General features: G+C 40.3%; 2 protein-coding genes across 6 annotated transcripts in view; one reads left to right on the top strand and one right to left on the bottom strand.

Moving 5' to 3' along the window:
• Nucleotides 1-3,738, top strand: part of RNF17 (ring finger protein 17) — a 39,818-nt gene extending 36,080 nt beyond the window's left edge. Inside the window, exons 34-37 of the mRNA XM_030952661.1 lie at nucleotides 833-968; nucleotides 2,232-2,421; nucleotides 2,752-2,853; nucleotides 3,659-3,738. Of these exons, the coding sequence (XP_030808521.1) occupies nucleotides 833-968; nucleotides 2,232-2,421; nucleotides 2,752-2,850 (425 nt within the window). The 3' untranslated portion in view covers nucleotides 2,851-2,853; nucleotides 3,659-3,738. The remainder of the gene's footprint in view (nucleotides 1-832; nucleotides 969-2,231; nucleotides 2,422-2,751; nucleotides 2,854-3,658) is intronic.
• A 1,337-nt stretch (nucleotides 3,739-5,075) lies between these two features.
• On the bottom strand, nucleotides 5,076-20,856 carry CENPJ (centromere protein J). 5 transcript variants are annotated; one of them, XM_030948975.1, is made up of 17 exons: nucleotides 20,810-20,856; nucleotides 18,819-19,329; nucleotides 17,649-17,772; nucleotides 16,614-16,847; nucleotides 15,808-15,955; nucleotides 14,554-14,659; nucleotides 12,637-14,260; nucleotides 11,649-11,781; nucleotides 10,664-10,829; nucleotides 9,398-9,637; nucleotides 8,678-8,777; nucleotides 7,451-7,551; nucleotides 6,674-6,772; nucleotides 6,436-6,576; nucleotides 6,244-6,328; nucleotides 6,035-6,155; nucleotides 5,076-5,399 (listed from the first exon to the last, which is right to left on the bottom strand). In XM_030948975.1, exons 2-17 carry the CDS (start codon nucleotides 19,194-19,196, stop codon nucleotides 5,207-5,209), a joined length of 3,993 nt encoding a protein of 1,330 aa, XP_030804835.1. In that variant the 5' UTR covers nucleotides 19,197-19,329; nucleotides 20,810-20,856; the 3' UTR covers nucleotides 5,076-5,206. The 5 variants fall into 5 exon arrangements, with proteins under 5 accessions (XP_030804835.1, XP_030804848.1, XP_030804857.1 ...); XM_030948988.1 differs by having other exon boundaries at nucleotides 7,454-7,551; XM_030948997.1 differs by having other exon boundaries at nucleotides 7,451-7,548.
• Nucleotides 20,857-22,534: the final 1,678 nt, after the last annotated feature.

The raw sequence follows: 22,534 nt of genomic DNA, 5'->3' as shown, positions 1-22,534 counted from the left end.
TATTTTAAATAAAAGTTTTGGAGAGTAAGGAGTAAAATCACACTGTAATTACATGATACACTGTAATATGTTTTTACTTTTCATTACATTGAGGCTTTTGTGTCATTCTCTTCCACTGGAAAATGATGGGCAGAACTCAGACTCCCAGTGCCTGTTAGAGTTACAAACTCACTTCAGATCCCATTTGGCAGTAATAAAACTTTACTCTAAAGGCACCTGTCACTGAACTGTGACAGTTTTATTAAATATTCAAAAGACAAAAGTTATGTACAGAAAATCATGTTATCAATGTTTAGAAGTTGTGTGAGCCCTAAGGAGCACCACTTTAATGTCCACAGCTGTTGGGCCTAAACTAACACAAGTATGGCTGTCTAAAACCTGATGAAGAAAGCAGTTCTCGCTCATACTTGATTCTGCCAACTCATAAAACTCTGGGTGAGGTTTTAGGCATTATCTGCCTCCTGTCTTCCAGACATGTCTGTTCACTTGGAGATCAATCGATTTACTGACTGGACTGTGCAGATGAGTCCCAGTTGAAAAGCTGGAACATTAAACTGTTTGGACCACTATCTTTTAACCAAGCAATTTGGTGTTATTTCTCACCATTGCCACGTGAGGCAGAGAAACTTGACTTAAATTGCATAGTACTGCTTGGATTGAAGTTCAGAGAGAATTGGAGGATGCATGGAACAAAATTGTAGCACAGTTTCGATGAGGAAGAGGAGACTTAATCTTGGTCACAAAGTAAAGTGGATTTTCAGGATCATTTTGTACTGCACTGAGTACTGTGGAGTGTTCTGTGATGGTTTTGTTTTTTTCCTTTCTTTTACAGAACTGCCTTGCCTTGCAGAGTATGTGGATGGTTTATGGTATAGAGCAAAGCTCCTCTCTATTACACAGCTTGTGCCTGTTCAGATTCTGGTTCAGTTTGTTGACTATGGTACTTACTTAGTTGCCCCAACAAGCAGGTAAATAAGAAATAACTGCATGTAAAATGTCTGTGTGTATGTATGTATGTATGCACTTAAATCATAAAATATGTACTTACAAATAAATATGTGTATGTTACATTCATTATTAATTTTTCTAGAACTATGTATATATTTTTTACCATCATTTACTGTTGTATTACAGTTAGAAAGTGTTTTGGCTGGTTTAATAATTTCTGCCTGTGGGGTGTGGGGTTTGTGCACCTGTTTGTGTTTCAGATTGTTCTGAGAAGCCCATTGTTAGAGTATCAGATTTCTCCATTATCTCCACTTACTTAACCTGTGAGCGGGCTCAGGTTAATCTGCTTCTGCCCTTGAGAACCTTACTCAAAACAAGGGCTGAGCCCTCCAGGGTACAGACAAATCCCAATCCTGTGTGACTGTTGTCTACACAGAAGACAGCTGGGGAGTAAACTAAGGGATAAGGGAGTGTCTGAGTAGGACACACCCTGCTCTGCCTGTGTGGAACATGGATGTTCAAATCCCTGTTCTGTGCAGTTCTGAAATGCTCTGGACTGCTCCTGTGCTGACACAGATGTCAGCTGAGTGTCTCAAACATCCCAGGTTTTTAGGGTTCCATAAGCCTGTCTGAATTTCTCATACATATACATTTATATATATACACACACATATGTACTGCTTAATCACAGTGACTTGCTCTCAAGCTTCTTGTGGAATGTACACTTCCTTGCTGAAGATGATGCAGAAATGGGGATTTGAACAGAATTTGTGCTTTACAGTCTGTTGGAGTCTAGGGAGACAGTCTCTTCTGTTTCAGTGCTGCATTTCTCTGCTTCCCCTTTCCTTTGCTTCTTTAGAAAGATAAAGAATGGGGAGATTACAATGTAAACCCCAGGTAGCTATTTCCTGTAGTAGTGTGTCTAGTGCACATTCAGGTGTGAAGCATGTGGACCACAAAGGTTTGTGGAGCTGCATTGTGATGATTCACACTTGGATTCCTGTGCTGCAATCTGTGTTTGGCTCTTGGGAGTCCTCCCTGAGCAGAGTACTAAGGAGGGATCTCTGATGCTGGGCTGCTTTCTGACAGCTCCTGTGCCAGGTCCTTCAGAGGGCCTGAGGAGTTGTTGGGTCTGACGTTGGCATGTTTCTGTAGAGCAGGCACTCCAGTCCTGGTTCCCATACCAGGAAGGTGCTGTGTGACCCACTCAGCCATCCTGATGTCCTTACTGGCCAGTGGATTGCCGTGGGCAAACACTTCTCATTTTGTCATTTTGCTTTCAGATTGCGTCACATACCTTGTCACCTGCTGAAGTACCCAGTTCAAGCAGTGCGAGTTCTGTTGGCTGGATTTAGACCTGCTTCAGATGACAAAAACGTGGAAAGAATTCCTTATTCCCCAGAATGGAGCCTGAAAGCATTGTGGGCCATGGTGGACTGTGTGGAAGGAAAACGTCTCTCTGCTTCCATACTTGTAAGAAATGTTTTGGGTTTTTTTTTTTCTTTCCCTGGTTCTTACTGAGCCTAAAATTCTTACTAGCACTCTAATTTCTAAGTCTTTGTTTTACTCTGAATCCTCATAGTTTTAAATTGAAAACCATTTACCATGAAGGAGAGCTAAGAGAAAATGGTGTAATGTTCTTAATTCTGCAGTCACAAAGTTTCTGAGCATTCCTATTATTTTAAAACCAGAGGTATTCTTTTTATATTCACAGTTCCATTTAGACAGTAAGTGTAGCCAGTTAAATCATTCAGTATCAGCTTGAGATTTAAATCTGTAATTCTCAACACTGTAAACTTTCAGACTGTTTCACCAGAGCTTACAATTTCTTTGTATGGAGATGACAAAAATCTGGTTCATCTGAAGCTGATAGAAATGGGTCTTGCAGAGTTGGATCAGTGACATGTAAGTACAGTGAACATGAACTACAAATTCATGCCACTGGGGAAGGGATGATTGCAGAAGTTCTAAGCAAAGTATAAACTGCCAGTAATGTGGACAACTAAAGTTTATTTGAGAAAAAAATCCCTTCTGTCCACACATCCATTCTATTAGTAAAGTATTTAACATAAAACAAAAAGTTGTTAAAAATTAACGCCTTCACATACCATTACTGAAACCTACAGTTTTAAGAACTTACAGGCACTGAAACAAATAAGCCTGGTGTGGTATAACATAAAGAGCTTCTGCTGCCAGTAACTGAGAAAGGCAGTTTGCAGATGTGGCAGTGTACTCTGCCCAAACAATCAAAACTAATCTTTATTTTCTGCTTTTAATCTGTGTCAGGTGCTGGTGGTTCTCAGTGGTTGCTCAGGCAAACATCCATGATAACATGCTGGTGTCCATATGTCTAGCCAAACATGGAACATTTTTAATGAGGAGCTTTATACTATGTGTATAAAGCTCCTCATTAAAAATTTCCTTCCCATTTAATAAGCACTCTTCTAGCAGATGTGAACAGGTGATGTTCCTAACACTTTCTAATATTGGAATAGTGAAACTAAATATCCACATCTCAGTCTTTTCTGGCCTTGGAGCCTTAAGTATTGTCCTGTGATACCCTTCTCATAGGCATAGATGGAACTAATGCATAGGGGTGAAGAATTAGCTCAACAGCTGATGCTGGGACACTTTTTCTAGTATCTTGTTAAAGTACTTGGAGTAAAGATGAAGTTTTATTATTGGGACATAACTCTTGTTTGTGTTTCAGGTTTATTTGGTGACAGACATCTCCACCCAGCACCAGATAGGGAGCAAACAGCTGGGGCTGCATTACTGTCTTTGTTCTGGAACACGTTTGCATTGTTGCTGGTTTCTGTTTTCACTTTCAGGTGTTGTTACACCTTTTCCACTTCAGAGTTTGGGAATAAACAGTTTGATCAGCATGCACCTGAAAGCTTATTTTCCTTTACTGCTGCAGTATGTGAGGTTTCTTTGGGTGTCTCTTCATTGTACTAAATCCTTTACGTGTGAAGATCAGCCCCTCCCAGTCTTTCCAATGAAAACACTTACGTGATGACTCCATAGCCTCTCCAAGCAGCAGTTCCAGGGCTCAGTCACCCCTCCCAGTACAGCAGCCTCTTGCTGGTCAGAGGGAACCTGCTGTGCTTCAGTCTGTGCTTATACACACAGAGCCTTGCACACATCTCTTCCTTCAAGCTCCCATGAAAGCAAGGGTCCAAAGCTGACCTCTGTGCCCAGGCACAATGGGACAGGCAGTGGAAGGATCCTCTCACACTTCAGTACATATTCTGGTACTAGCCAGACACGTCCTAGGTGCTGTTGCAAATACCCCAAAGAGCTCATGCTCATTTTCAAAATGTTTTCATTTAAAGACCAAAACCCCACTGTTTATCACCCATCTTGAAAGTGACTCAGCCCTGAATTATGTAACAGCTGCTGTTGGAGCAGTTTGACCCAAAAGGCTAAGGCCTGTCTCTGCACCCAACCAGGGAACTTCTGGGTGTGAGTGAGCACAGTTCTCATTGCCACCCTGTGAGTAATAAAGGGCATAGACAGAGTAAAGACAGAGCTGGCCTTCACTGAGGAGAAAAAGGGGAAGGGGCAGAGAAGACAAGAAGAAAGTATCTTCTACTGTGTGAGAGAAGGAAACAAATTTTTCAACATGCACAGGAATGGAGACTTAAAGCAGCCAGCCCAGCAGCAACCTTTTGATACTAAGTACTGCAGAATTTTGAAAGACAAGTCAGCTTAAAAATACCTGCTAGGTGGGAAAACTGGATGAGATGACTTTTGTTTATTTTCTGGTGTTTCTGAGTAGCTCAGAGAATGAACCTGTCCCCCAGTCTCACCTGTGTTAGCCCTGTGAGTATAGAAGAGCAGTTTCTAGAACACACACTGCAGTCTGCTAATGCTATTGCCTCCTAACTCCAAGATGAAGAAAATAAGATGAAGGAAAAGAATAGTCCAAGACTGCCATTCCTTTGGTCTCTCAAGTCAAGCAGTAAGTAAACTGATGTCCAAAATAAGCTGTGGTCTGCGGTTGTTTGCTGATTTAAAAAACACCTTTTTAATGCCATATGGCTGAATACCAGATCAGTAAATTGTTTCTTAAACATAGAAATGGGAAAAAAGAATTACCAAAAGCGCTGATGTAGTAGCACCCACTGAAAAATAAATTTATTTAGAGAAAATTATAAATAATATATACACAACAAGCTTTAAGCTTTTTCACTTGTTTACAGAAATGTACATTATTTTTGCTGATGTGCTAACACTTCAGCAGTTTTGACATGGTCTACAACTTGGTGTCCATGATAATATTACCATCCTTGTCCTTTATTCTGACTCTCCCAGAGACATACTTGGTTTCCTGCTGTCCATTCATGTACACAGTCTTGACAGTCCCATCTGGATACTCCCGTCTCTTAAACTGTGGTGTGTGCAGTTCTCTCTGGCCATTATTGAACTCTATCGTTTTGGTTCCATCTCTGCATTAAAGGGGAAAGAAAACCCCAAGGATTATGCATTGGTGTGAGATTAGTCTCAGAACCAGCACTGGATATGTCAGCATAAATGAAGGAAGATAGTATTTGTGGAAAAATTCTGTTAAATATCTCAGCTGGTTCATACTCAGAAACCTGTTTCTGCAAAACTGATATTACTTCTTTATACTTGGGAGCCTCCACTGCACTTTATCTGCATCAAATCCATCACTGCTAAAGTCCAAGGGGAAGTTTAAAACTTGGTATTTTGAGCACTATCAGTTACCCGCTGTTAGTCACATCTGCTTCCCACACCAGCCAGGTTCCTAGGTTTTTTTTTCTAGAATTATGTACAATTTTACAATGTAAAATTAGATTTTTTTTCTAGAATTATGTAGAAACAGAGAAGTCTCTTAGGTTAGGGTATAAGAAAATGCACTATCTTTTATGCCTCTTCCATGCTACAAAAAAAAAAAAAAAAAAATAAACAACAAAATTCAAAAAAAACCCCAAAACTCCACTGAAATGCAAACCTGCAGGAGCTGCAGAAACACAGCTGTCACCATTTAGTACCCCTGTCACTGATCCCCAAGTGCTCCATCCCCTGCCCAGCCCAGGGAACCCCAGAGGGAAAAGCTCACCGCTGCACACGAACAACGGTGCCATCAGGAAAGATACTTTCTTCTTGGCCATCTGTAAATAGACTCTTAATTGTCTGATCAGGAAAGGTTATTTCCTTCTTGCCATCAGGATAATGCTTCTCTGAAATGTATTTTGAGACAATGTGCTTATTACATAAATACATATGTATATCTGGGCAATAATTCTGACAGTTGGGTTGGATGATTACCTATTTGTCCATTTGAAAACTGCAAGACCTCTAGGCCATCAGTGTATGTAGTGTGAGTAGTCTTAGCATCAGCATAGTAATAAATCTGCAGACAACAGTTGAGATTTAGTGTAACTAATGAGAAGTTTTAAATGAGTGTACACATGCAGATGAATAAGCATTTATTGAAAAATGCAGATATAGGATACCTACCACTGTTTGATCAGGCATAATCTGTTTCACATCCCCATTGAAGAAGGTTATAGTTATGGTCTTCCCATCAGAGCCCACTTTTTTCCATGTCCCATTTGGGAAAAATATAAGGTGACAGCCATTTTTCAAAACCTTCTCGACCTAATGAAAACACGAGTGAGGTCAGTATTGAGCCCTCACACTCATCTTTCTCAACAGCTTTCTTCCAGAATTTCCAAGTGCCAAACTGTCATTTTACCTTTCCATCAGGATAAGCAGTTTCTCTCTGTATCTCTTCACTGCCTGTAAATGCAGGAGCAGATGGTGGTGACACATAAGCTTCATTAGGAGAGGTGTCCTGAGATGACAAGCAGAAACTCAAATCAAGCTTTGTCTTTATATACTTTCTTCCTAGGCTGACAGGTATTTTAGGAAACAAGGAGCATCACAGACAGAAGATGAGGATTGGGAAGCATAAACACAATCTGGGGTTTAAGCAACTCCAAGTATAATTCAAGTGGTACAAGAGATGGAGACTGAGCAATCATTGGATATCTGTGGTCAGTTGTAATCTGGACTAAAGTGGAATTCAGTGATGTGCTGTAACGTGGAGCTCAATTTCCTTAAGAAATCCACATCATCGTATGAAACAATCAAGTTCTCTAAAGCCTAAGTGTAACCTACAGCAAATAATGTAAGAAATAATTAAACTATTTAAAAGATCCTTGCACAGTTGCCCTACATGGAGCATATGAACATCCATCCTTCTTCAGCCCTCCCAAAAGGTAAAAAATTCAAAAGAGCAGATTATTACTTTGTGGTTTTCCTGAGCCAAAGAATAATGCAACTACTAGACAAAGGTAAAACACTCCTCATTGACTGGTACATAGCCATTTTCTGCAATGACAATAAAAGATGAAGAACACAAAAAGATGAGTTAACAGCCTTATCAGTCACCCTCCAGATACTCATTAACTTTTCTATTTTAGGCTTTTTCTTCCCTGCTTTGAAAATCAAATGAAGATACAGGACTTACTACCGTAAAAGTCTGAGAAGAATCTTCCAGTGCTGTCATTGCCTCAGAGGTGTTTCTCTCATTAGCAGGTCCTGATGCAGGTGTTCTAGGAAGTTTTCCTACTGAGATACATGTAATAGTTAAATTGGAGAGAAACAGAAGTGTGGTTTAAGAGTTACAATTATGTAGGAGGTCAAGCTGTACAGGACACCCATTTTTCTTAACTGCAGTAGAAATTGAAAGCAGGGTATTTATTAAAAGGATAAGCACATGCCCAGAAAAAAAAACAATCACTGACATTGTTTTGTGTGTCAGCAAGAAGCTAGAATTGAAGAATCATTACAATGGACATTTAATGCACTTTCTCTCCTATTTCATCTCTGTAGATTTAAAAAGGATTTTCCCCTCCTAGACATTTAGACAACATTATTACTGACACCTTATAATGAACGAAGGAAGGTGAATATCAGCTTTTAACAGGAACTGATCAGCACATTTTTTCCATGTATCTCCTATCAAATTACCAAAATAAAACTACCTTCAATTCTGGAACATACTCCTGTAACAGATAACATGATGGTTGGATGAGCTGTCAGAGGTGTCAAAAAAGGACCCTGCAGTTACTTTCCCTATGTGATTATCCCTTAGGAAGGCAGACACTAACTAACTGTGAACAAGGAACACCTGCCACAGCATTGCCCATATGATTATGAAGAGACACAGCAGTTCTGATGTTATCAACACACTCAACTAGACATTAGGAAGAAATTCTTCACTGTCAGGGCAGTGAGGCACTGGAACAGGTTGCCCAGAGAAGCTGAGGTTGCTCCTTTCCTGGAACAGTCTGAGCACCTCTGGTCTAGTGGAAGGTGTCCCTGCCCATGGCAAGGGGTAGGAAGTGGATGATCTTGGAGGTCCCTTCCAAACCATTCAGTGACTCTGATCTAACCAACACCTGCAGCTTGGAGAACACCAGTGATGAATGTCATTTTTTATTACAGAAAGCAGCTTCTACAGTGCTCCAGACCATCAAGTATGACCAGAAGCATTTTTCACTCCAGAACTGGAGTGAAATCACAGCTTTCTCCAGAATCCCACCCTATGAGGTATTTATCCATATGCTCAAGCCCATGACAGCTCCCACTCTTCTCTCCTTTTGAGGTGGTAATGCACTCCACAAAGCAAAACTTCACATTCATTTTATTTTAAAGATTTAACAGAATTCTCTGCATAGACAAATATTTTTACCTTTTGCTTGTGAATAACTTTTGCCATTTATCTTGCTGCACTTCTGTACTGGAAGAAGTGGAGATGCACTTCGACTTTTCAGGCCTCTATTCGGTAGACACTAAAAGAAAGGAAGTATTTGTGGTTTATGTGACATGTAATCATAACTGTTCAGACAGAGTCAATAAAATTTATAGACCATCTGACATTAAATTTACTGGAAGCTTTCTTCACAAACGACACAGTTTTGAGACCTGATCAGCAGGAGGGCTTGTGTGATGTAGCCCTAGCTGCACTTTGGAACTCTGCCTCCATCAGCTCCTTCGCTATCAACAACTCCAAAATGTTAATTTGATGCAAGCAATCCAGAATAAGAGTTATAGTTTCAAAACTTAATATAACCGGTTTAGACAATTGTGAACTGCTTGGTTTGCCTGGTTGATCCCAAAGGGGCAGAGGTTCACAGCTTAGACTCCATCAATTACTTTTCTTTCATACTTGCATCATCTTTTATTTCCAAGATGAGTTCCTCAACAAAAGGGATACTGCATATTGTGAGCATTGACATTTCCAGAGAATATGGCTTGAACAAAATTCTGTGTCTGTCACCACTAGTGTAGTCCCCACAGAAGTAAATTAAAAGAAAACAGCTAAGTTGTAGCTATTAGAGTCCAAATATATAACAGAAAACTCACCAGTACTCACACAAATATATTTAAAGCATCAAGATTAATAACTTACAGATTCTGTTCTATTTAGACTCATCCCAGGATTTTCTATTTTTTTCTTGCTTCTAGCAGCTTCTACTTTCTTCCAGGCTTCTAGACGAAACTTCTCCATAATTTTGATTTCCTCTTTTAGCTCAAAATTCTCATTTACTAAAGCTTCTATTTGATCTTTCAGGCGTCGATGGGTAGTCGACCATTTTGCCTCTTTTCGTTTTAGATCTTCCTGTAACTCTGCAATCTGCTGTTTTAAAGCCTTAGAAAAATGCATGTTTTCATTTTTAATATAATAAAATATATTTTCATTTTTCATAGTAATACAAACACAAGCAAAAAAGGCATAAGTGGCAAAAAAGTCAAATCAGCTTAATAGTGTAGAGGTGAAAAGTAAGGAAGAGTTTTCTTTCCTGAAAGAGTCTAAACTACCAACTTTATAAGCTCTACTCCAATCACAGGAATTGTTTTTCTTACTTTCTTGGCATCCTTTACACTTCCTAGACTGGACAGTACAAATAAACTTGAGACAGAAACACAAAATCGTTAATGCTACCCTTGGAGGGCCCTTCAAAAATCTTGGCACAGGAAAACAGCAAGGACACAAACACACAAAAACACATGTAAATCTGCCTAGTTTAGCAAATGTCAATTCAGTTTTCTGAAGGGAAGTTTGTAGGGAAGGAAGATGTTTAATATGGCTTGTTTATGCATCTCATATACCATACATCCTGACAATGAAGGAAGAAACGGATCTTGTTCCTTATCACTGATACCTAAAGACCTATAAGTGATAATAAAATGTAACTTTGAAAATTGAAGAAGATTACTACATAGACTGTACAAGAGTTATAGACAGAATTAAACCCTTCTGGAGTTCTAGTATGCACTTTGACTGACCACCATGAATAAAAACTTACAACTTAATATTTTAACTTTGGTAATTTTGTTTCAAAGTTGAAGATCATTCTATCAGTCACCAAGAATTTTTAGTATGGAAATGTGTCAAAAAGATTTGCTCATGAGGAGTTTTTGCCTTAAAACCATCAAACAGCATTGTAAAGACTGTAGTTCCCTTCCTCAATAAGAATAATTTAGATTGGGAAAAAAAACCGTTAAGATCATGGAGTCCAACTGCCAAATTCACCACTAACCCACGTCTGCTAGCAGTTCCCATCTTGAAATCACCTGTAATCTTTGAACTAAGTTAGAATTCAGTTCTTGACTGCCTTTAAGTGAACTTACATGTTCCTTTGTGCACTAGAATAACAATAATATATTTTTATACCTGAATTTCATCCCTTTCCTTTTTATCTGGAATTGCTCTAGCTTCTGTGGTGTATTTTTCAAAAACTTTACGCTCCTTTTGCAGTTTTTTAATTTCCTTTTTTTTATATTCTTCTATTTCAGCCAGTTCTTGGGCTTTCTTCTGTTCAAAGTCTGCAATTTCTTTCCTATAATTATGAAACAAAGTTGTTGTTTTAGCTCAAATCGCCTTTATATTCTGGATTTTAAGAAAGAAAGTGAAGACTCAGTGTCTTGTGGTCACAGATTGCAGTTCAGCATCTCTTACCCCCAGGAAGACTTACTTATAAATGGTATTACTTATTTAAGGAGTAAGAATTGTCACACAGCAGGTGTTCGAAGTCCAACAATATATATTTTTATATCTTCTAGTCACAAACATTATCCTGAATTTAGAAAACGTTTGGCCAAAATCTTGCCACATTCTTTAAAACATTAGAACACCATCCCCCAAAAACACCAGTGAAAACAATCTGCTAATAGGAGGCCAAAAATTAAACGTTAGCCAGAGACACAATGCTATTCCCAAACAAAACAAAAGTGGCTGTGATAGGAACATATGTGCTCCATTTATGTCATCAGAGGTAATTCTTCTGTTCTATATGCCACTTATAAATGCCTCTGTTCAAATTAAAATATTCTCAGTGTGTACACACCAATATCAAATCCAAAGGGAAAGCATTAAGACCAGTTCTGCAGGGCTAATTCAGGACTGTATTATCCTTTAGAACAAAAGTATTCATTCTCCAAAATACAGCCTTTAGGGATAGCATTTTAACTGAGGTGGGGTTCTTAACACTATTAAATTGCATGCAATAATTACAGTTTAGCAACAACTTGTGTCTAGAGCAATTTCTGCTGTAACTGAAGCACGTGAATTGTTTACCTGTGCTGTTGGTAACTGGACATTAGGAGTCTGCAACATGCTGTGAAAGTGAATGCACCAAAATGTTTTGAGTAAAAGTTACCTGATATTTGCCAGGGCGTGCTCTCTTTCTTCACGGAGTTTACTCAGAGTTGTGTTCTCAGCTCGGAATCTCTCAATTTCCTTCTCCAACTCAGCGAGTCTCTCTCTCAGGAGCTGGGATGGACCAGTGTTTCCTGTCAAAGCACAGCCACGTGCACATTACCCCAATGGCATTCATAAGGCTGAAGTGAACAATTATCACACACCAGCTTAAAAATTGTTAAAAATAAAAAAAAAAGAAAAACTAAGTAAATGTACCTCAAATATGGAGTAGATCCATTACTTTTGTAATGTACTTTTAAGTACAGAATGTATCTTTCATCTTGGTAGAACTAAAGCTATATTTGGAACTGGAATTTGAAGGGCTTCACATCCAGAAGAAAATGAGAGAACCCAGAGAAATAAAATGAGGGTATAAGGGTGTAATGAGTGTATATGGCACATGTGTAGGTACATACCACATACATGTGCCAGATACATGTATACAGCATGATGGTATAGGGTATATTAAACAGGAAAGTTTATGGTTGTAAGTTTTTTCAAGTTGTAGTCACTACAAAGTCTGTTCATACCCATTACCCTACTGTGGTATAAATCCACTGTGGTGGAAAGGAAGGTACCACTCCATTTTCAGCTTGCTCTTGCTATTTTCCCTCATTCAGAAACAGTGATTAAGCAGCTTCAGATCACATTACTTCAATGAGCTGAAGCCTCCAGAGGGAAGGAGAAAAAAGAAACCCATCAATTAAATAAATAAAATTTTAAAAAGAAGTTTTCATGAATCAGAGTCATTCTGCAAGCTGTGTAATTGCTAGATCTGGCATCAGACATGCAACCAGAGATGCAGGGGGAGAATAGGGCCATTTCTCACAGCAGAAGTCTGTACTTAAACCCTCTGGGGTAATTTCAGTTTGGAGCTTAAGCACCAGTAGGGAACACTTGTACAACACGCCTTCCTCACCACCTCCTACCCATTGCTGTTCTCTCACCTCCCAGCTCTGGCTCCACATTTGATTTGGTTTCATGCTCTGGATGGCAGCCTGCCTTCTGCTTTGGCTTCAGTGAAGGAAACAGTTTCATCATCAGGTTTGATACAGGACGTCCATCTGAATCACTGTCCACTGCAAACTCTTTGGACATTTCATCTCCTTTCTTTGAGGCAACTTTTCTCTTTATTGCTTTGTCTGGGACAGTGGTATCATTCTTAAAGGAAAAGTCCATCTGCAAAGGTGTTTTAGTATATTTTTCAGGTAAATCAATGCTAACATAATTTTCATCAAGATCACTCCATGTTCTTTCATCATCAAACTCAAATTTATTCCTACTCATACACAACATGCTTCTGTGATCATCTGTAGCTTTTCTAATCTTTTGCCTTGACAGTGCACCACAATCTTTGTCTGACAACTCAAGGTCAGCACCTACATTTTTGCTCTCTTTGCTGATGTCTTTAACAGAACTTCCACAATCAAAAAATTCTGGATCACTTTCTCCATGGTTCACAAGGGCTGTCTCAGCAACTTTGTTGTCATGCTTCAATGTGGCCCCAAATTCACTCTCAGAATCTGTAGCAGTATCACTGTTGCCCTCACTCTTATCTTCATTTACCATCCAGTGATTACTTTTTAAAGCAGGAGCTGCTTTCATGGAAGAAGCTGAGAATATTACACCATCTGTTTTACTCAATGGATCCTTCATTCTAAAATCTGTTCCTGAATTTGAGGCTGTATGCATAACTGGGCTATCATTTGTATTTTCCTGTGCCATGCAGTCTGCCCTTTTATCTCTCTCATTTGTAAGTTCCGCAGCCAGCACCTTGACTTGCTGCTGCTTTGCCTTGACAGGAGTAGAAGACATCCTACGGCCTTTTGAAGTTTGCTGGTCTCGTTCCAAGATCCTTTGCACAAATGAGGAATTACTTGAGAAAGATATTTCATCTGCAGCTTGTTCTAGAAACAAAAATTCATCTAATTCTAGATTCTCTTTCTCTTTTTCTTTTTCCCAGTTCTCCAGTTTATTCTGAAATGAAAGTTCAAAAGACAGTTCTGAATCTTTTACAGGGCGACCTATGGGACATTTAGAATTAGAAAAGGCACTGGTCAGTTCTTGAGACAACTGAGACTTTTCAGCACCAGGTAATTTGTTTTTGATTTTGCCAGTGTTAGACTTAGCAAATTCTGCTCTGTTCTCTGTATTTTCTATTTTTTTGTTAATTTCTGATGGGTAAGAATCTCTCATCTGTCCATCATGATTTTTTCCTGATTGCATTCTTGTTTCTAATAGCAAGATATTTTCTCCACTGTGATTTCTGAGTACCACTGTCTTCTGAATAGGACAATGTTTTACTTTATGGGGGTGGCTGTATTTTTTACATGGTGCAAAAGGATTTTCAGAAACCAGTTCTTTGCCAGGAAGCACAGTTTTCTTCTGTATTTGTAATCTGTCCACTTTAATAACATTTCTACCATCTAAACCCCTTTGTTGAAGTTTTGAGGTGTTTTCTCCAAGTTTTGTCATTTTAGACTTGGCATTAGTGAATCTTGTTAAACCTTCCCCTCTTTTCAGGAAGGGTCTCTTGATCACTGGTTTTTGGACAGCTGATCCATTTGTCTCCTGAAAATGAGTAGAGAAAAGCAAACGATAAAATGTTAAAAAGCTCCTTACACAGTTTGAAGACTTCTTCAAATAAATCCCAGATATCAGTAGAAATTTACATGGTACATTTTTACTGGATTTCTGAAGACTTAAGCAAGTGAAGTATTTGGGGCTTATTATTTTTCAGAATGTGAATGCTGCATTCAGTGTTAGCTTTCCCTGCTAGGATCTTCCTTCTACACTTTTAAAGCACCTATCACATCTTGGCACAATATATAAAGAAGAATTAAGGTTTTTAAATAATCAATAACCTGTAACTTCTGGGTTTGCTCCAGCCGCTCTTCTTCTAGTTGTATCTGTTCTTCCAAGAATTCTTCGAAAGTTTGTTTCTTCCCATGTAGTGCAGCTTTAATAGGTCTGGAGTAAGTACAAACACAACTCTTATAATTCTGTATAAGATAACTATGTTTAACATCACTGATAATCAAAGACCTATGCTGTAATTGCATAAAAGATGGCAAATTCTGAGGTGCTTTAGGCATTAAGTTAATCTGAGAAACGCATTTTAACACTAAATGTTTATCCAATCCCTGCAATAGTTAATATACATATCTAAAAGACAGTGTGTGCAGGTTTTGTTGCTTTTTCTTTCACTGCTTTTCTTAATGATCCTTTCTTTTGGACAAATCACCAAACTTCCACTCATAATTTAGCCACACTGCCAATTCCTACAGTATCACCTTTCCACTCAGGAATGCTACTGAGATAACGTTTCCTGTCTCCCTCTTCGATATTTCTCCTCCTTCACAGGCATGCTGGGTCTGGCTGGCATGGAGTGAGCTTTTTTCATAGCTAACAGCACAGATAACAATATTTTTTTTAGCTATTACTGAAGCCTGCCTGTACAGCATCAGGGTTTTCTTTGCTTTTTCATGCTGCTGCCCACCCCAGGAAGCAGGCAGGGGGTTGGCAAGACCTATCCCAAGGGAGATACAGCCACATTTCATAGAATGACAAAATCACTGAATGATTTGGGTTGGAAAGGACTTTAAAGATCACCTTGTTCCAACCTCCCAACCCTGCCGCAGTGGGCAGGGACACCTTCCACTAGACCAGGTTGCTCAGAGCACTGTCCAGCCTGGCCTTGGACATTTCAAACAATCATAACTCCCCATAATGAACTAAAAAGTCACCACCTCACTCTCCTCCCTCACATTATTACTTTCAGAACCTAACAGTGGATAGGAGGTTGTAATAAATCAAACTGGGAGCAGCAATCATAACTGCTTATATATCCAGCTATACCGAAAGGTGCTTCTATGCTGTCATTATCCCAGGCTGCACACACACCTCTTCATCTAACACACAACACTTCATCTTTTACAGCACAAGCAGTTCCAAGCAACAGCCTCTCTTACCACAGGTCTCCACAGTACCTAGGAAAATCAAATCCTTTGTTAAGAAATTGCACAAATTCAGAGCATCAGACTGTTTCATTCAGGACTCAGAATTCAACCAAATTTGTGTAATTTGATTAAAAAATGCATAGTCATAATCTGAATTACCTTTCCTCTGCATTAGTCAACAACTGTTCACCTCCACAGGAATTTTCAGAGACATCTGCACTTCCCACACCTAATATGTGATCAATGTGATTATCTTCACTCTCCATTAATAATTCCACCTTTTTTTCTGGACACCACAGGTTTTTTCCTGTGAAAGCAACAGAGTTATTTGGTTTTTTTCATCCCAACAACAAATCAGTTTTTAGCACATAATTTAAACAGCATTCAGGTCAGGTGAAAACCAGAAGGGAGCTTCATCACCATTTGATTTGAATTCCTACATAAAACAGTTCTAAGATTTCCCCAAATTAATTCTTACTTGAATTTGCACTTTCTTTTTAATGGAACAAGCAATTACGCACTAAAAATTTTCCACATACCTTAAATAATCCATTCTTATTGTTCATCTGCTTTGCTATTGTTAATGTATGGCTTAAAAACATAACTGAACAAATGTTGATGTCTGCTGTACTGATGAGCTCTCTCATCAAGCTTCTTGTTTCCCACATGTATATGCATAAGTTGAGAAGAATTTGATTTTTGGCTCATGCTGCTTTTAACCAAACTTGAATGGACAACAACAGGAACATTCTGAGGTCTTTAGGCCGTCAGGAAACAAACCAATGTACTTAGTAAACCAACTAAAATTATAAAACATTCAAAATAAGTAGCAGAAAATTACTCTCGGTGACAAGGGGGAAAAAAGCACCACACATCAAGTTATTTTTCTAGAAATGACTAAGCAGTAATGTATTTCTCTTCCTTATTTTTCAAACAATTTGGCCTTTTCAGAGGCACACACAGACCTTGCTTTTCACAAGCAGACACTTCTGGAAGATTATTCTTCAAAGATGAGGTGCATTCTCTGTTGTTCAGCTTTTGTAAAGAATCGTTGTCTTGTGTATGGGAAGAAACAACCAGAGCACGAGCTCTGTCTTCAAAGATATTCTGATATCCAGACACTGGCAACTGAGGTGGAGGTGCTAAGCCTGTGGAATGCCCAGGTCTCAGCTTTTGACTTTCAGCCACTACAGTAAAACCTTGAAAGGAGAAGGAACAAAATGGCTGTGTCATTCTATTTGTGTCACAAAACTACTGCTCCACAGGAGAAAAGAAATGGCACTGAAGGGCAGGATTGATTGCCCAGCCTCTGCCCTTACATCACTGACCAAGAATAAGTGATTGGGCAATCCTGGTTTCTTCTCCTAAAATAAGCCCTAATTTAATCTTCTCAGGTAGGTAGAGCAAAAGAAAGACAATCATTTAAGTCAGGTTGGACTGACACTGCCAAGAGCAGAAAGTACCCCTTCTCAGCTCTAAAAGCTCTTCCCAGCCAAGAGCTGTCCCCTCTCCTTGCACCCAGCAAACAAGACTGGAAAACTGATACAGGTTACAAGTCTCTGTTTTTAAATACAGATCAGCTCTCCATCCTGCTTCAGTTCATCACCTGAACGTGATATGTGTGAGCATAAACAAGGAGGGACCACTTCATTTGGCTACACCGAAAGCTTACAACAATCTAAAGTACTCTGAGAAGGAGCTAATGAGAAACAAAAGGAATTGTTTTACACTTCAATACATGTACTTTGAAGCAAGGGCTCCCATCATAGCACATACTGATCAAGCCACAATTACAGCTGGCATTTTATAAAAATAGGGCAATATTCCTTCTTCAGTAGCACTCAACTTTCAGGCACTGAAGCAATGCAGCATTTATCTTTGACTAATCAAGTAATCTTAAAATTAAGAACCCAGAAAACACTTTCAGATTTTAACTGGAAAATGAGATTAGATTTTTCAGTTTATACAAAGTACATCATGTGCTTTCTTTCCCAACTTACCAAGAGCTGCTGGCTGGCCAGATACCATGCTAAGCAGCTTCTGCTGCTCCTCCATTAACCTTTGAAGTTGTTCCATCTGTTGTTTCTTTAACTGTTCCTGTTTCTGCTGTTGCAATTCCTTCAGCTTTTCAAACAAATAAATAAATGTATTAGAGGCTAGGTTTATTTAGAATATACCACAGAATTATTTTGTCATAGATTGTCAATAACTTTCTAAGGACATTTAATAATTCCTCTTAAGATACCAATAAATCAGCTAATATTTATTTAGCCACTGATTGATAGTACAGACAATATTTAAAAAGTGGGCAAGTATTCACCTGTCATGTAAAATACAGGAGAAAACTTTTATAGCACCGGGTAATTCATGGAATTCTACTCTGGCAACACACACTCTCTCCCTCTCTCCACTCCAGTGAACAGACATAGGGATTTATAATGATGTAGCTGCTGGCAGAGTGGACAAGGACTTCTTAGTCCTTAACTGTAGGATTTACTAAAGTGCTGCTGAAGACTTCCAGCCAACGCAATCTGTATCCAGTATTTGGGAAGTGCTTTTGGTGAAGAAACAGCCACTTACAGAGGATTGACAGACACACTTGCAATTGGAAAAAAAAAAAAAAGTAAGTACCATAACAGCATTACAATTCCAGGCCTTTTTTTATCCTGATGTCTTGGATACTTTATCACATTCAACACTAACATATCCCCTCATCTAAACAGAGCCAGGTATGTCACACCTGCTTTGAGAACTAACAAAAGATGTTGCTATAGATACAAGAACATTCAACTCCACTGTGTTGTGAATACCTGTGGTCGAGCACTATCACTGCAATGACCAGCACCCCATTCCCACAGCCTCAAGGGAAGACACTTGAACTAGAACTGTGTGCACCTTTCCAGGAAAAATTATTTTAAGAACGATTTCATTTTAAACCGGAACTTGTGCCACCTGGAAACAACAGTAGTTACACTCCCAGTAAATGCATGTCATGAGGAGGACAACTTTCATGTGAGCATAACTGGAGCTTAGGATTTGCTCTTTAAGCTTGCTGTGGCCTATACATTCATGGCAAGGGGTTTGCTTACTTGCAGGCATAACAAATCATATGCAGGAACAAAATAAATCTTACTGTAAGCATGTCAAAGAATTCTAGGTGTATTTATTACCTGTTCAAGCTTTTGTAAGAGTGGATCACTGTGACTGGATTTCTTCTGACCATCCACTTCACCATGGACTAAGTCTGGTTTAAAGCTTTCCATGTTTCCAGCTGCTGCCGGAAAAGGTGTTCCAGCAGTACATTGCTGAAGTGCCTGAGAGCTGGCAGACTCTTCACACAGGGAGTCATCACTTACAGAACAGCTATCTGAAAGGTGCAGCACTTCTTCAGGTAAAGCTGTGATGTTTTCACGTCCAGGTAACAAATTTTCTTTCTTAAAGTTCAAACCAGTAAAACTAGGACCTAATAAGACTCCAGCACGGGTACTACTGAGCATCCAATATGCACTGAGGTTTTGCTCACCACTCAGATTTTCAACAGTTGGCATCTTGCAAATTGTATTCCAATTTCTCTGCTGATCAGCATTAACACAATAATATCACGTTCTGTAGATTTAAGACAATATAACTTTCAAAGTTCCAGGAAGTTGGTATGGACAGCTATCTATCTGCTTCTGGCACCTAGAAATTAAGCAGATAAACAAAATCAGAAATTTACAATAACAGATTCCCAGTAAAAGAACACAACCAACTCTGTTATAACCAACCTAGTGCATTTATAAAAATAACTCATAGTCAATAGAAACAATCTGGATAATAAGTAACAAACACTTTTGGTGCAGAAAATAAACATAATCCAACTCTTAATTGTATTATTTCAGTGCAACCAATATAATCTCAAATATCAGAAAGCTGTACATAATATTTTCTTCAGTAGTACTCAGAGGGATTCAAAATTTTTTTATACACTTGCAACAAAAGAAGTAATTTGATGAGCTGAGAGATCTCCACCACGTGAACTTCACATTAATGCAAAGTTTCAGATATGTCCATCTAAATACAAACACTTTACTGCACATATTTCAATACAACACTTATCATTTTCACGTCTTCCTTAGTTTCTCAAGGAAACGCTGCAACTACACTGCCCGTTATCCTCCTTTTCCTAAAAAGATTCTTTAAAATCCATCCAAAGGAAAGTTTAAATACAGCAACAAATCCTACAAGTGCCATAAAACATGAGTAAATTCATGTAGGAAGGAGGCCCAAAGTGATTTCCTCGCTTAAGAAGAAAAGGACAAAACTGCTGCCGGTGACAGTGTGACAGCAGAAGCCGGGCTGCTCAGCCGTGCTCCTCAAGGTAATACCAGGGCAAATGATTCTCTGCCCGCGCATGCGGTGTGTCAGGGGAATAGGGAATACAGAGGAGAAAAGGGGTCAGGGCACCAAGGACACACAACCACAGCAGTCCAGGTTCAGGAGTCCTGCTAACCAGGAAATAACTTATTAAAGTTTCCTCTTTAAGAGGAAGAGAGTTCCTCTTTAAGATTCCCAAGAGTTCAGCCCAAGCCGGCTCTCACTTCATTTACCCGCAGTCAAAATGAGAGTTTCAACAAGAGTTTGAAACCGTGACGGGGAGAAACATAGAAATGTTTCATATAGAAACGACTGCCGTGTGTTTCCCAGCGAGGTGCAGATTCCCGCAGTGGCAAACTGAAGTCTGCAAGGTTCACGGGCTGTTCTACCTATCCCCTTTGGGAGACCCTCTGGACGCCGCCCGTCAGTCTAAACCTCCCCATGAAATTTACGGCAGCAGCCCCTTCGTGCCAACCGGAGCAGCCGGCAGGGATCAGGCTGATTCGTCCCGCGAAGGGCAGGAGAGCCAAAGGGACCCCACACAGGTCGACAGTGGGGAGATGAGCACAGCCCCGCTCCTCAGCCGAGCCGAGGTGTCGGGCCCGGCGCCCTCCTTCCCTCACCGACACCGCCCTCACAGAGCACGCCCCAAGCGCACCCCCGGCCCCGAAGCACCCGCTCCATGACAGCTCCGACCCGCGGCCCCTCACATACAGCGAACCAGCTGCCCCGACCCCGCTCCTCAGGCCGCCGCCGCCACCGCGCCCAGCTCCGACTGCCACAGCCTTCTCCTTCTATTACAAACCTGCCGCCATCGCACAGCCTCCCGGCGCCACAGGCGGGCACCGCCCCGTCGTCCCGCATGCTGGGAGATGTAGTTCGAGCGCCGCAGAGCCGCCTCGCAGCGGACCTGGGAACGCGGCAGATTGGGACTACAGCTCCCAAGAGCCTCCGCGGCGGGAAGGCGGTTGATGGGCGTCCACAGCGGTGGCCGTGCCCCGGTTCGTGCCGGCGCTGTCCGGGCGGGAAGCGGAGGCGGGAGCCGCTCCGGAGCCGCGGCTGTCCCGGCTCCCGAAGGCGCCCCGCAGCTCGGGGTGGCTCCCGAGTGCTCTCGCTGGTTGCCCTTTGCGGAGGCCTCTTGAAGCAGCGTCGCTCAGCTGCTGGGACGAGGCTGCGGACTTCAGTGTGCTTTAGCTGCGGCTACTCACTTTTAAACTTTAAACAGCCTTTTAAACTTTAAACAGCGGCGGGAAGGGAGGAACGCAAAGATAAATGGGCGAAATGCACCCCCGGGCCTTCTGACATTTCGTGCTTTAGGCACGCTCTGTATTACTGAGCGAAATTAGTGTTTTCCTCTAAATTCCAGATAGAGCGGCACGCCGCAGTCCTGGGGAGCGTCTCCGGCTGCGTCCGGCGGCTCCAGGGCCTCCTTGCGGGCAGGGCCAGCGCCGAGCGAGGGGCTGGATAACCCCGGGGCGGCCTCTTCGGGGGCCTTCGATTGGTCTTAATTCTCGCTGGTTCTTTCTGTAGTCCCGCAGGGCTCTTTCTGCTGTACTGCTGTGAAAAAGGCGTATTTTATGATTGGCTTTTCGCAAATATTAAGGTGACTATTATACGTGAAAAATGCGTATTTTATGATTGGCTTTTCTCAAATATTAAAATGAATATTATATGTGTTGTGTTAGATAGTAAGGCTGCATTAATTCTCTTAAGTAGTGTGGTAAATATAGTTTTAGGTTGTAACAAAATGTTAAAATGGAAACTATGCTATGTAGGGATACTTTTTTCCTAAAGAAAGGACGCCCACTGAGATAGCAGTCACAGGACACTTAAATCTTTCAGAGAAAGGAATTTATTGCTCCATTATCAGGAGAAACGAACTTCTTCCTGCCTTGCTCAGCCAGGATGACGCCGCTAGGCTTATGAGGAAGAAGTTGACGATGACCAGACAGAATCCTGTATTTGAATGGAATTTATGCATCATGTATGAGGTGTATGAATATGCAACAAGCTACTGTTTTTAAGGGTTAATCCTCTGTTAACATGTGTCCCTTTTCAGGCTTATTTTGCCCAGAAAAAGGTACCCGGACGTCCGTAACTTTTGTTTCTATAGTCTCATATTGTCCTAATTCAAATTGTCCAAATTATTATTACTCTAATTGTGTTACTATTTTTATAACAATGTTATTACTATTAAACTTTTAAAATTGTAAAAACAACTGATTGGCATTTTTCACATTATATGTGTTATGTTAGAAAGCTATGCTGTATTAACTCTTTTAAGCAGGGTGTTAAATATAGTTTTAGGTTATAACATAATGTTAAAATAGAAACTATGCTATGTAAGATACTTTTTTTAAAGAAAGGACGCCCACTGAGATAGCAGCCACAGGACACCTAAATCTTTCAGAGAAAGAGAACTTATTGCTCCATTATCAGGAGAAACGAACTTCTTCCCGCCTTGCTCAGCCATGACTATGCCATCAGGATTAAGAGGAAGAAGCTGACACTGACCAGACAGAATCCTGTA

This window comes from Camarhynchus parvulus, chromosome 1 (assembly GCF_901933205.1).
Source record: "Camarhynchus parvulus chromosome 1, STF_HiC, whole genome shotgun sequence".
Lineage (NCBI taxonomy): Eukaryota > Metazoa > Chordata > Aves > Passeriformes > Thraupidae > Camarhynchus > Camarhynchus parvulus.
Note: the sequence above shows the minus strand (reverse complement) of the source record. Positions and strands in the feature narration are given on the sequence as shown.